Raw genomic sequence first — 13,726 nt, 5'->3', positions numbered from 1 at the left:
AATACTCACCTTCATCGCACTTACCTCTTTTCTCTCTCTCTTCTCTCTTCTCCTCTCTCTTCTCCTTCTTCTCCTCTCCTCCTCTCAACGAAACTCAGTTCCCCAGACACATCGCTGTTCTTTGTCGTTTAATTGTTACTCCAGATTTTCCCCCAACTATAGTAACTTTTGAAGTATGTACAACTCCAGCGACCAGGGTTCTGACTTTGTTGAGAGAATTGGAGGAAGTTACGCTTCTTCTTGTAGCTCTTATCGAAGTCAACTCTCGTCACATTTTTATTATTAATTAATTGACCGATGAGGTTCCTTCATATCGCTTATCGATGGACACTTTTGCTTTTCCTTCACAGCGGATCGGATATCTCGTTGTTACCTCAATTTTACTCATCGCATCGCGCAGTTATTAACCTTCCAAGTTACAGGCTCTTGTTGGCTAATTTAACGTTCTTCACTTACAGCTCAATCAGTTTCTCTTTCCCCCCACAGGAAACCCTTTGGCTGTGTTAATTTCATTTACACATACTTCATTTCATTTGTTAAATTCCTACAGAGTCACTCCGCAAAGATGGCTAGATTGTCTGCTCCCATTTCTCCCCCAATGGAGTCGACCGGTGACCGTTTGATGACTTTGGAAACCAAGGATGGTGTTGCCTTGCAAGGTTACTCCTTTGGTGCTCCAGTCGCTGCTGCTGGTGAGGTCGTCTTCCAGACTGGTATGGTCGGTTACCCCGAGTCCATCACCGATCCTTCTTACGAGGGACAAATCTTGGTTATCACCTACCCTCTTGTTGGTAACTACGGTGTTCCTGACACCGACTTGAAGTGTGACATTGTCGATGCTTTGCCAAAGTACTTCGAGTCTAACCGTATCCACATTGCTGGTTTGGTTGTTGCTCACTACACCGAGGAATACTCCCACTTCTTGGCCAAGTCTTCTTTGGGCCAGTGGTTGCAAAAGGAGGGCATTCCTGCTATGTACGGTGTGGACACCAGAGCCTTGACTAAGAAGTTGAGAAACGAAGGTTCCACTTTGGGTAGATTGGCTATCCAGAAGACTTCTACCAAGCACGATGACGTGGTTGGCCAAGAGGACTGGGAAGGCTCCTTTGAAATTCCTGAGTGGGATGACCCTAACGTCAAGAACTTGGTCGCCAAGGTCTCTACCAAGGAGCCAAAGTTGTACAAGCCTAAGGACAACGTCAAGACTGACAAGAACGGCAAGCCTATTCGTATTGTCACCGTCGATGTTGGTATGAAATACAACCAGATCCGTTGTTTTGTTTCTAGAGGTGTTGAATTGTTGGTCGTCCCATGGGATTACGACTACACCCAGGAGGAATACGATGGTTTATTCATTTCTAACGGTCCTGGTGACCCTCAAGTCATGACCGAAACCGTTGCCAGATTGGAGAAGGTCATGAAGGAGGGTAAGACCCCAGTTTTCGGTATCTGTTTGGGTCACCAGTTGATGGCTCGTGCTACTGGCGCTGACACTGTCAAGTTGAAGTTCGGTAACCGTGGTCACAACATCCCATGTACTTCCACCATCTCTGGAAGATGTTACATTACTTCCCAGAACCACGGTTACGCTGTGGACGCTTCTACCTTGAATGAGGGCTGGAAGGAATTGTTCATTAACGCTAACGACGACTCTAACGAAGGTATCTACCACGTCGACAAGCCATTCTTTTCTGTCCAGTTCCACCCTGAGTCTACTCCAGGTCCAAGAGACACCGAGTTCTTGTTCGATGTCTTCATCAACTCTGTTATCGACTTCAAGAACACCGGTGTTTACAAGCAGGTTGCTTTCCCAGGCGGTAAGATCGAGGAGAACAGAGCTGCTCACCCAAGAGAGGACGTCAAGAAGGTTCTTGTTTTGGGTTCTGGTGGTTTGTCTATTGGTCAGGCTGGTGAGTTCGATTACTCTGGTTCTCAGGCTATCAAGGCTTTGAAGGAAGAGGGTATTTACACCATCTTGATTAACCCTAACATCGCCACTATCCAGACTTCTAAGGGTTTGGCCGACAAGGTTTACTTTTTGCCAGTTAACCCAGACTTCGTTAGAAAGGTCATTAAGCACGAACGCCCAGATGGTATCTACTGTACTTTCGGTGGTCAGACCGCTTTGAGTGTCGGTATTGCCTTGAAGGATGAATTCGAGAGCTTGGGTGTCAAGGTCTTGGGTACTCCAATCGACACTGTCATCACCACTGAGGACAGAGAGTTGTTCGCTTCTGCTATGGAAGAGATTGATGAGAAGTGTGCCAGATCCGAAGCTTGCTCTACTACCGAGGAAGCCGTGGATGCCGCTAACGCTATTGGCTACCCATTGATTATCAGAGCTGCCTACGCTTTGGGTGGTTTGGGTTCTGGTTTTGCTGATAACGAAACTGAATTGAGAGACTTGTGTGCTAAGGCCTTTGCCACCTCTCCTCAGGTCCTTGTTGAGAGATCCATGAAGGGTTGGAAGGAAGTTGAATACGAAGTTGTTCGTGATGCTTTCGACAACTGTATCACTGTCTGTAACATGGAGAACTTTGATCCTTTGGGTATTCACACTGGTGACTCTATTGTTGTTGCTCCATCCCAGACCTTGTCCGATGAGGACTACAACATGTTGAGAACCACCGCTGTCAACGTTATCAGACACTTGGGTGTTGTTGGTGAGTGTAACATTCAGTACGCTTTGAACCCATTCTCCAAGGAGTACTGTATTATTGAGGTCAACGCCAGATTGTCTCGTTCTTCTGCTTTGGCTTCTAAGGCCACCGGTTACCCATTGGCTTACACTGCTGCTAAGTTGGGTTTGAACATTCCATTGAACGAAATCAAGAACTCTGTTACCAAGTCCACCTGTGCTTGTTTCGAGCCATCTCTTGATTACGTTGTTGTCAAGATTCCAAGATGGGATTTGAAGAAGTTTACCAGAGTCTCTTCTTTGTTGTCTTCTTCGATGAAGTCCGTTGGTGAGGTCATGTCTATTGGTAGAACTTTCGAAGAAGCTATTCAAAAGGCTATTAGATCTACGGACTACCACAACTTGGGTTTCAACCAGACTGCTGCCTTGATGTCCATTGACATTGACACTGAATTGCAAACCCCATCTGACCAGCGTTTGTTCGCTGTTGCCAACGCTCTTTCTGACGGCTACTCCGTTGACAAGGTTTGGCAATTGACTAACATTGACAAGTGGTTCTTGAACAAGTTGGATGGCTTGATCAAGTTTGGTAACAAGATTGCTTCTTTCGGTACCAAGGAGAGCCTTCCACTTGGTGTCTTGAGACAGGCCAAGCAGTTGGGTTTCGAAGATAGACAAATTGCTAAGTTCTTGGACTCCAACGAGGTTGCTATCAGAAGATTGAGAAAGGAGGCTGGTATTGTTCCATTCGTCAAACAGATCGATACTGTTGCTGCTGAATTCCCTGCTTTCACCAACTACTTGTACATCACTTACAATGCTGACTCTTCCGATGTCTCCTTCGACGACCATGGTGTTATTGTTTTGGGTTCTGGTGTTTACAGAATTGGTTCTTCCGTCGAGTTCGATTGGTGTGCCGTCAGAGCTATCAGAACCTTGAGAGAGAACAAGTTGAAGACTATTATGATCAACTACAACCCTGAGACCGTCTCTACTGATTACGATGAGGCTGACAGATTGTATTTCGAGACTATCAACTTGGAGAGAGTCATGGATATTTACGACTTGGAGCAGTCTTCTGGTGTTATCATCTCTATGGGTGGTCAAACCTCTAACAACATTGCTTTGCCATTGCACCGTCAAAATGTTAAGATCTTGGGTACCTCTCCTGAGATGATTGACTCTGCTGAGAACAGATACAAGTTCTCCAGAATGTTGGACAAGATTGGCGTTGACCAGCCTGCTTGGAAGGAGTTGACTTCTATTGAAGAAGCTGAGGATTTCGCCGAGAAGGTCTCTTACCCAGTCTTGGTTCGTCCATCTTACGTCTTGTCTGGTGCTGCCATGAACACTGTCTACTCCAGAGCTGACTTGGCTTCCTACTTGTCTCAGGCTGTGGATGTTTCTCCAGACTACCCAGTCGTCATTACCAAGTACATTGAGAACGCTAAGGAGATTGAGATGGATGCCGTTGCCAAGGATGGTAAGATGATTATGCACGTTGTCTCTGAGCACGTTGAGAATGCTGGTGTTCACTCTGGTGATGCTACTCTCGTTGTTCCACCTCAAGATTTGGACCCACAAACCGTTTCGAGAATTGTTGAGGCCACCGCTAAGATTGGTAAGGCTTTGGACATCACTGGTCCTTACAACATTCAGTTCATTGCCAAGGACAAGGATATCAAGGTCATTGAGTGTAACGTTCGTGCTTCTCGTTCTTTCCCATTTGTCTCCAAGGTTGTTGGTACTGACTTGATTGAGATGGCTACTAAGGCTATCATGGACTTGCCAATCACTCCTTACCCAGGTGAGAAGTTGCCAGAGGACTACTGCGCCGTCAAGGTTCCTCAGTTCTCTTTCTCCAGATTGGCTGGTGCTGACCCTGTTTTGGGTGTTGAGATGGCTTCTACTGGTGAGGTTGCCACTTTCGGTAGAAACAAGTACGAGGCTTACTTGAAGTCCTTGATCTCTACTGGTTTCAAGTTGCCAAAGAAGAACTTCTTGTTCTCCATCGGTTCTTACAAGGAGAAGCAAGAGTTGTTGCCATCGATCAAGAAGTTGCACGAGTTGGACTACAAGTTGTTCGCTACTGCCGGTACCGCTGACTTTATCAAGGAACACGGTATTCCTGTTCACTACTTGGAGGTCATGGGTAAGGAGGAAGACCAGAAGTCTGAATTCTCCATGACTCAGCACTTGGCTAACAACATGATTGACGTCTACATCAACTTGCCATCTTCTAACAGATTCCGTCGTCCTGCTTCTTACATGTCCAAGGGTTACGAATCTCGTCGTATGGCCGTCGACTACTCTGTTCCATTGGTCACCAACGTCAAGTGTGCCAAGCTCTTGGTTGAGGCTATTGCTAGAGACATTGAATTGAACGTTAGCAACAACGACGCTCAAACCTCGCACTCCACCACTGAATTGCCAGGTTTGGTTAACATGACCAGCTTCGTTCCATCTTTCGATGACTTCGAGACCACTACCAAGGAGTCTTTGTCTGCTGGTTTCACCTTCAACGCTTTCTTGCCTCAAACCGTTTCTGGTTCCGTTGTTGTGGATGCTGACAGCTTGAATGACGCTATTTCTACTGCTTCAGACTCTGCTTTCACCAACTTCTCCATGAACCTTGCTGGATCTGCCACCAACTCTGAGGACTGTGCTGAGGCTGCCGAGAACGCTGGTGCTTTGTTCTTGCCATTCAACGACTTCGCCAACTCCAAGGTTTCGTCTATCACTGCTCACTTTGCTTCTTGGCCACAGTCTAAGCCAATTGTGACTGATGCTTGTGCCACTGACTTGGCCTCTGTCTTGTTGCTTGCTTCCTTGTACAACCGTTCCATCCACATCACTGCTGTTTCTTCTAAGGAGGACTTGGAGTTGATCAAGATGGCCAAGGCCAAGGGCTTGAGCGTGACTTGCGATGTCTCTATCTACGCTTTGTTCTTGTCCCAGGAGGACTACGCTAAGTTTACCTTCTTGCCTACTGCTGAAGACCAAGCCGCTTTGTGGGAGAACTTGGAGCACATTGACTGTTTCTCCATCGGTGTTTTGCCATACATGGTCGCTAAGGGCCTTGGCCACGACATCACTCCAGCTTTCGGTATTAAGGAAGCATTGCCATTGTTGCTCCTGGCTGTCAGCGAAGGTAAGCTCACCATTGCTGATATCGTGAAGCGTTTGCACGACAATCCTATCCAGATCTTGAACCTTCCAAAGCAGGACGCTTCTGTTGAGATTGACATTGAGAGAAAGGTGTCTGTTGCTGACACTGTCAAGTCAATCTTCAAGGACCGCAAGTTCCAGGGCTACATCGAGAGAGTCTCTGTCCACGGCGAGACTGTTTGCTTGGACAGCTCTATCTTGCCTGCTGACGCCTCTGGTAAGAACGAATTTGCTACCAGAGACAGATTCGGATCTGTCACCAGCATTCCTCAATCTCCAAACTTGTCGAAGAAGGTCAGAGCTTCTTTCAGCGAGGGCCGTCGTCCATCCTTGATGAAGGAGAGAGAACAGCCATCTCAGGGTACTTTGGAGAAGTTGGGCCACGAGTTGGTCTCTCAGCCACCATCTGGCAACTTGTCTGACTCTGATGCTTTGATCAACTACATCAGAAGAAACAACACCTTCCTCAGAAACTCTGTCTTGTCTGTTAAGGACTTTACTCGTTCTGACTTGCACTACTTGTTTGCTGTTGCCCAGGAGATGAGATTGGCTGTTGAGAGACAAGGTGTCTTGGACTTGTTGAAGGGAAGATTGTTGTGCACCATGTTCTATGAGCCATCTACCAGAACATCTTCTTCTTTCGACGCTGCTATGCAGAGATTGGGTGGTAGAGTTGTTGCTGTTGCTGCTGACTCTTCTTCTGTCAAGAAGGGTGAAACCTTGCAGGACACTATCCGCTCCTTGGCTTGTTACTCTGATGCCATTGTCTTGAGACATCCATCTGAGGAGTCTGCTGACATTGCTGCCAAGTACTCTCCAGTTCCAATTATTAACGGTGGTAACGGAAGCAAGGAACATCCAACGCAGGCCTTGTTGGACTTGTTCTCCATCAGAGAAGAATTGGGTACTGTGAACGGTATCACTGTTACTTTCATGGGTGACTTGAAGTACGGCAGACCAGTTCACTCTCTCTTGTACTTGTTGCGTCACTACCAGGTCAGAGTCCAGTTGGTTGCACCAAAGGAGTTGTCTTTGCCTGAGAGCATCAAGACTATGTTGAGGGAGCACAACATGTTGTCGGTTGAGACTGAGCAGTTGACTCCTGAACTCATTGCCAAGTCTGATGTCTTGTACTGTACCAGAGTCCAAGAAGAGAGATTCAAGGACAGAGACCAGTACATGAGATTGAAGGACACTTACATCGTTGACAACAAGATCTTGTCTCATGCTAAGCTGCACATGTGTGTCATGCACCCATTGCCTAGAACCACTGAGATCAAGGAGGAGGTTGACTTCGACCAGAGAGCTGCTTACTTCAGACAAATGAGATACGGCTTGTACGTTAGAATGGCTTTGTTGGCTATGGTCATCGGAGTTGACTTCTAACTCTAAGATCTTTTAGATCTAAATTAGACAGGTTTGCCTTTAAAGATCGTTTGGGGGAATGATCTTTGCTTTTTTGTTTGGCACCTTTTCTAAATGCATCAAAATAATTATGTTCAAAGATACATAAAATAAGTATATATAATATTATTAAGTTAAAATTAAGGATTGATTAATGGTTTTTGAAAAACATGTTTGCTTCGTTAGCTCTGTCCTGTTCACTGGTCTTCTCCAGACGGGATAAGTGTTGTTGGCTGCGCTCCGGAGAACCGTCATCAACATCATTAGATTGCATAAGTGCTCTTGCGATTTCGATCTCATCACCTTCAGGATTAACATTATGATCGAATTCAGAAACATCGGGATCAACGGGAACGTCATCGTTTCTATCGCGTTCTTTGGAAGAATTGTATTTCTCGTTGTAGTGGAATGAATAGTCGTTTTGGTATGCTCTGTGAGAGTCAGGCTCCACAGCAGAGGCAGCAACAGCTGCATAAGAAGGAGCGCTATGACCTCTATGATCTCTCGATACGGAATCATGATGAGTGGATCTCTGCTGATCCATAGAGTGCTGTGAGGATTGCTGACGCCTTTGAGCAGCTTCCACAACGGCTATTAGACCATCATCAAGTCCAGTAAGATCATGAGTCAACAAATTATCGGATTCACGATGCTGAAGACCATGTATAGCAGACATAGAGTCAACCTCATCATGACCATTGTCACGTCGTATAGCAGGACGCATATTCTGTGAACTTTTCTGGTTAGCAACATGGTTCAAGTCACGACGACTATCAGCGGGGCTCAGAAGCATTCTCTTTGGCACAACAGCACGCTTGATGGCAATTTCCTCTCTTGCAGACTCTCTGCAAGCAATACAGTTCTTAATCGCTGCCGCAACCGTATCTTTGATTCTTGTCCAGTGATACTTCTCGGTCACAGCAGACGTTGTCTTGTTGATACCTCCATGGTTTGACAAATGAACCTCCGTGCAAATTTGAAGCTGTCTTACGGGGTCACTGACAACCTCCTTGTCTCGAAGCATAAGCTTACCATTTTCTAGTCTATAATGAGATGCAGATGACCGTAGCCTAGACTTCTCTTGTCTGTCAGCCATTGCAGGATACTTGCCAGTCTCCAAGTAGAACTTAATCTTGTCAAACCTGTAAGCGCCAACCGTAGCGTCTGAAACGGTGACCAACTCTCGCCCATAAATGATAGCATCAACAGCAGTATCATGACCTTTAAGAATACCAGCAGACTTGACTCTTCCTATTCTCTTGAAATTAAGCGATTCCCAAATCCTTCTAGCAGAAACATTAGTTTCAAACACCAAATTGAAAACACAATAAGTGTATCCAAGTCTAGGTGCCCACTGGAGAAAACAATCAGCCAAGGTTCTACCAATACCTTTACCTCTGATACCAGCGTTGACCAAGAAGCCCGCAGTACAGATATGTGAAGCACGGCCAGGGTAATTGGGTTTCACGAAGAAAGTGCCTAAGCATTCCTTCTCCCATTGTTTAGGGCCCTCCAACTGTGCTGAATCACCGAGTACCATCACTCCAGCGAACGCGCCAAACCAATAGTTCTGAAAATTCAGAATGTGGAGAGTATCAAAGAAAGATATCGTGTCACCACGTTCAATCTCCATGTTGAACTCGTCACACAAGAAAGCCAACAACCCCGGCGGTAGCTCATCAGCATTCTGGATTGGATATATTGTGGCTGTTGTCTCTCCGTCCTTAAGCAAAACCGTGTACCTTTCAATAGAAGACATTGGGTTGTAGTCTAGTTGAGGTCGGTAATGCGGCGGGTTTATCACATCGTCTATTTCAGGCATGGCTGGCAAGAGATACGTGAAGATTGGTTTATTTTGCAACCGATCCTACCACCGTAGATTTTATCCTGTTGTGTATATCGTGGGCTAGGAAGCCGGTATGTTTTCTTGAAATTCTCATCAACTTCGCGCACGTGACTTTCCCGAATAATTTAAGGTCTAGCGATAGCCAAAACAATATGGCGATTATGTATTGTTTTCGCATCCATCTGGAATCCACCCTCTTATATCTATACTCTATGATCTAACTTTTGGTAATTTCCTCATAACACCTTTGGTCGTGGTGGACCACATTTAACCGTACCTGGAATGCTTTCTGTCCTCATAACCATAATGGCTTAAACAAGGTCCTTGCCATACATATAGGCACCAATTAGCTTTTCGTGCCCTTTAAGGACAGCCACATTCTTCACGTACCCGATCTGCTCAAACCCTAAGGCATCCCAGATCTTCGTACTGGCAATGTTCGTTTCAAAAACAAGGTTGAAGACACTGTAGACATATCCCAAGCGAGGAGCCCAGTCAAGGTACTTCCACCCCATTTCCTTCCCGAGCCCAAGCCCTCTTACCTTATGGTTCACGATGAACCCAGCATTGCAAACATGGGAGCATCTTCCGATATAGTTCGGTTTGATATAAAAATGGCCCAAATACTTCTCTTCCCAGAACAGTCTTGGCTTGTCGAAATCCTCCCGCAAGAGTTCTCCATTCACCAAGATGGCAGCCATTCCTTCGAAAAGATACGCAAGAAACTGTTCAAGTGTCATTGGCAAGTAATGCGGATACGTCTGTCCCTCGTCAATCACAAAATTAAACTCTTCGTGGATGATATCCAAAAGCGCTGGCGGAACGTCCTGAGGTCCATGAGCAGGGAATAGCGTAACTGGCCTGCCATCCTTGGCTAAATTGAACTTGCAGCTCTCTGTGATTTTAGGAGTCGTCTCATACTTCCTATCAGCAAAAGGAAGGGTCTGCAAAAATCCAAAGTCGTAGGTCATCGAAGTGGTTGGGACCAATTCTGAGTGTAGTTATCTGGAAGATTCTGTCGCCAATTCCGTAATTTTCGTAGGAATTTCGCTCCCTCAAAACTTCACAGATAAGACTACCAGGTCAACCAGAACCACTTTTGACTCCATAAAACGGAAGATTCATAACGACTTGGCTTCTCATAGGCTTAATTAGCCCACCCGAGTGGCTTGGCCTTGGGATGAGGATATGGTGGTGGTACTCAGACCAAGCTCATCTCATGTTTTCATAACGGAACGAGCTTCACCAAAACACACCCAAAGAAAAGGGAGTCATCTTTGATTAATTCTCCAAAATACCCTTGGAAATACCTTATTATGGTTTACCCATTGGGAAGGTTACTCTTTGCGGAACCATAGCAAAAAGTGATGTACGGCACACAAGGTGAATAAACGTCTGGCGTATCGCTGGAACGAAGAATACATTTAATCTCATCAACATCAACTATTCTCCACGAAACTTGACAGCTTCCCCCAATGGACGACTTCAGCAGAAATGGCGTCATCTCTGATGGTATGGATAATCGCACAGCTTTGGAGACTTCAGCTATACTAACATCAGTGAGCAAAAGAGATAGAAAACGGCATCAGATAGGCACCAGGCTCAGCAAACTAGAGGCAACCTTCAGCGAAGAAAGAAATGAGTACTACCGTATCATGGTTCACGATATCCAGACGGCTCTTACTGGAATCCAGCAAGGTACTGACGAGGAGTACTTGAACAAGAAACAAGTGCTTGAAGAAGGAAGAGACTATGAGCTCACTAGGTTACGTCTTTGGGAAGAGTACCAGGTGAAGCGAGTGGAGACAGAGTACAAGAAGGATATCGCGAAGGCCAAGGAGAACTATGATACGATGATCAAGCTTCTCAAGGAGAAGTTCTTCGATAAGCTTCAGAAACAAGTCAAGCAGCTCAAGGAAGATAAGCTCCTACTCAACCTAGTGAATGCCAGTCTGTGGAGCACACAGGGAGGTAACGACCAGAACATCTCTGCTCTAAGTGCAGCAGCTGCCTCGTCGTCTCTCAATATCAACGACCGTCGTTCGCTTCGAAAGCGTGAGTTCTCATCGCGTTTCACGTCGGGAGAGGCTGATGATTTATCCGATTCGGGATTTGGCACGTCCAACGGTAATGGCTTTCTTAGGAATTCTGGCTCTGGAGCAGGCTCTGCGGGCTACGCATCGTCTACCAACAAAAGAAGAAGGCATTATGCTACCAGATACTCTTCCAACGACGAGATGTCTTCAGGTATAACGAGTACAGGCAATGGCCCTCTGAGCAGCCACCTGATGAAGCATGCTAACAGTAACGGAGCCAGCAGTGGAAACGACAGCAATCTCAGCGACAAGGACTACGACGAGCTTAATAGTCTCATCATGAACAACGAAGAAGGAGGCGCCTCGAATATTTTAGCCCGCAGCACAAGCAAAAACAATGGCCGGGCTAACACTCGTGGCTCAAGCAAGCAATTTGTCGGCGTACAAGGCTTAAAGGTTGAGGAGCTCAACGACGACTTGAACCTTCTTCGGAACGCCATCAGTGTCAAGAGAGAAAACAAGTAAGGTGCAGCTGGCCCGCCCTGTAACATATTTCTATGCAAACAGCTTCTTTTTTAAAAAAATCTGCATTGACAGGTTTTTACTTGACAGCGAACATTAAATAACTTTGTACTATTACCTTATCGAATTAAATTGCTTCCATATAGAATTATTGCTCTTTTTGTGTTACCGGGCGCAGTGCAATGCAGGCCCACCATCGCGTTATCTAAGGAAGGTCCGGGAATTAGATGGCGCTTGTCTCATAATTAAACCAAAACAACCATCCCTAGAGCAATAAAGTTAACGCGCCACCACCAACCACCTCATGTCTGAAGAATACCAAGAGGACCATCCTTTCTCGGATGAGATGGGCTTCATGACACAGAAACCTTCTTTTTTCAATCGTCTTCGATTTCGCCTACGCTCTAGGCTACCACGACTCACGTTGCTCAAGAAGATTTGGATAGCGCTTTTCCTTCTGTTTGTTATTCTTCTAGTGGTATCGCTTAAGATTAGACTGAAGCGTGCTAGAAAGAACTTTGACGATGGCATTGATGTGCCAGACTATAATAACATCAAGGATAGACGCCTAGGCATGAAAGACCTAAGTTCTAGGATTGACTTTCCTTTCGAGGTTGGTTGTCGAGTGCCTGATGTTGATGCTCCTCGAGCGAACGCTTCGTTTGTGATGCTAGCTCGAAATTCAGAACTAGACGATGTGGTGAGCTCCATGGACTCGCTAGAGAGACACTTTAATCAGTGGTTCAACTATCCATGGATTTTTCTTAACGACGTCGAGTTCGACGATATATTTATTCAAACGGTTAAAAAGCATACTAAAGCCAAATGTGAATTTGGCACCGTTGCCCCAGAAAAGTGGAACTTCAGTCCTGATATAGATAAGGATTTACTTAAGGAAAGCATAGAGAGCCAGGGCGATCGGAAGATCCTCTACGGCAGCATGGAGTCTTACCATAAGATGTGCAGATTTTACTCTGGTGAGTTTTTCAGGCATCCGCTTGTTCGTAAGCATGAATGGTACTGGAGAGTGGAGCCTGATGTCAAGTTCTTTTGCGACTTGACATACGACCCGTTTATTGAAATGGAGAAGCATAAGAAGAAGTACGGATTTACCGTCGCAATCACAGAAATCTATTACAGTGTTCCTTCGCTATTTTCTGCCACGAAGACATTCATCAAGGAAAATGGCATCAAGGTGGGCACCGCATGGGAGGTTGCCGTCAAGCGCTTTAAAACTTTGAATGGCAAGAACGCGGATAAATATAAGAACTACGAGAGTTTGACAAAAGAAGAGTTTGAAGTGGCTGTCGAAAATGAGCTTAACTTGAGGACTCTTCTTGGAAAGAAGGGTAAGACAGACAAGGATTTGGCGGATGTCAAAGATTTCGAACATATACGCGATATTTTCGACGAAGCCAGGGAGAAGCCAAATCTTCATTTGGACAAGTTCGATGATGAAGAGTATAGTCTATGCCACTTCTGGTCAAACTTTGAGATTGCACGTACCGATCTCTTCCTTTCCGATGAGTACCAAGCATACTTTGATTATTTGGAAAGAGATGGCGGTTTCTATAAAGAAAGATGGGGAGATGCGCCAATTCACTCCCTTGCGGTCGCCATGCTTCTCAACAGAGAAGAATTGCATTATTTCCGTGACATCGGTTACAAGCATACGACCATGGGCCACTGTCCCAACAACGCACCTGGAAAACAACTTCCGTACGTACCAGCACAGAAACGGTTCACCCCTAGAAAGGATAGCACATGGACGAGCTTTTTCAAAAAGAACACACCGGATGCTACAGCTAGGAATGGAGTTGGGTGTCGATGTGAGTGTCCTATAGGCCATAAAGACGTGGAGGACTACTCTAGTACTTGCATAAAACGGTATTCATACGTGATGTCCGATTCATTCAAAGAAACCACAGCATTCGACCTTGACAAAACTGAGCATGAGGTCAGCAGGAAGATTGACCGATACTTAAAGCTTGGAGGCAAGTTTGCCAAGCACTCAGTGCAAAATGTATAAACTACAAATAAAAGCATATTTTTTTTTCGAGTCAATAATATTCTAATATACACTGAAGAATGGAAGCTAACAATACACAGCAG

General features: G+C 45.6%; 5 protein-coding genes across 5 annotated transcripts; 3 read left to right on the top strand and 2 right to left on the bottom strand. All coding sequences in view use genetic code 12, as the record gives it.

Annotated features, from left to right (window-relative positions):
* Window positions 1–565: 565 nt before the first annotated feature.
* URA2 (bifunctional carbamoylphosphate synthetase/aspartate transcarbamylase) lies at window positions 566–7,192 on the top strand (the record flags this gene model as incomplete). Its single annotated transcript, XM_025486236.1, has 1 exon — window positions 566–7,192. The coding sequence occupies one exon, from the start codon at window positions 566–568 to the stop codon at window positions 7,190–7,192; it is 6,627 nt and encodes a 2,208-aa protein (XP_025343786.1).
* Window positions 7,193–7,361: 169 nt separating this feature from the next.
* On the bottom strand, window positions 7,362–9,032 carry SPT10 (Spt10p; the record flags this gene model as incomplete). Its single annotated transcript, XM_025486235.1, has 1 exon — window positions 7,362–9,032. The coding sequence occupies one exon, from the start codon at window positions 9,030–9,032 to the stop codon at window positions 7,362–7,364; it is 1,671 nt and encodes a 556-aa protein (XP_025343785.1).
* A 335-nt stretch (window positions 9,033–9,367) lies between these two features.
* On the bottom strand, window positions 9,368–10,027 carry CXQ85_002568 (uncharacterized protein; the record flags this gene model as incomplete). Its single annotated transcript, XM_025486234.1, has 1 exon — window positions 9,368–10,027. The coding sequence occupies one exon, from the start codon at window positions 10,025–10,027 to the stop codon at window positions 9,368–9,370; it is 660 nt and encodes a 219-aa protein (XP_025343784.1).
* A 504-nt stretch (window positions 10,028–10,531) lies between these two features.
* CXQ85_002567 (uncharacterized protein) lies at window positions 10,532–11,617 on the top strand (the record flags this gene model as incomplete). The annotated part of the gene is made up of 1 exon (XM_025486233.1): window positions 10,532–11,617. The coding sequence occupies one exon, from the start codon at window positions 10,532–10,534 to the stop codon at window positions 11,615–11,617; it is 1,086 nt and encodes a 361-aa protein (XP_025343783.1).
* A 301-nt stretch (window positions 11,618–11,918) lies between these two features.
* Window positions 11,919–13,643, top strand: CXQ85_002566 (glycosyltransferase family 15 protein; the record flags this gene model as incomplete). Its single annotated transcript, XM_025486232.1, has 1 exon — window positions 11,919–13,643. The coding sequence occupies one exon, from the start codon at window positions 11,919–11,921 to the stop codon at window positions 13,641–13,643; it is 1,725 nt and encodes a 574-aa protein (XP_025343782.1).
* Between the last annotated feature and the right edge of the window lie 83 nt (window positions 13,644–13,726).

This window comes from Candidozyma haemuli (genome assembly GCF_002926055.2).
Source record: "Candidozyma haemuli strain B11899 chromosome Unknown D_2014730914, whole genome shotgun sequence".
NCBI classification, from domain to species: domain Eukaryota; kingdom Fungi; phylum Ascomycota; class Pichiomycetes; order Serinales; family Metschnikowiaceae; genus Candidozyma; species Candidozyma haemuli.
Note: the sequence above shows the minus strand (reverse complement) of the source record. Positions and strands in the feature narration are given on the sequence as shown.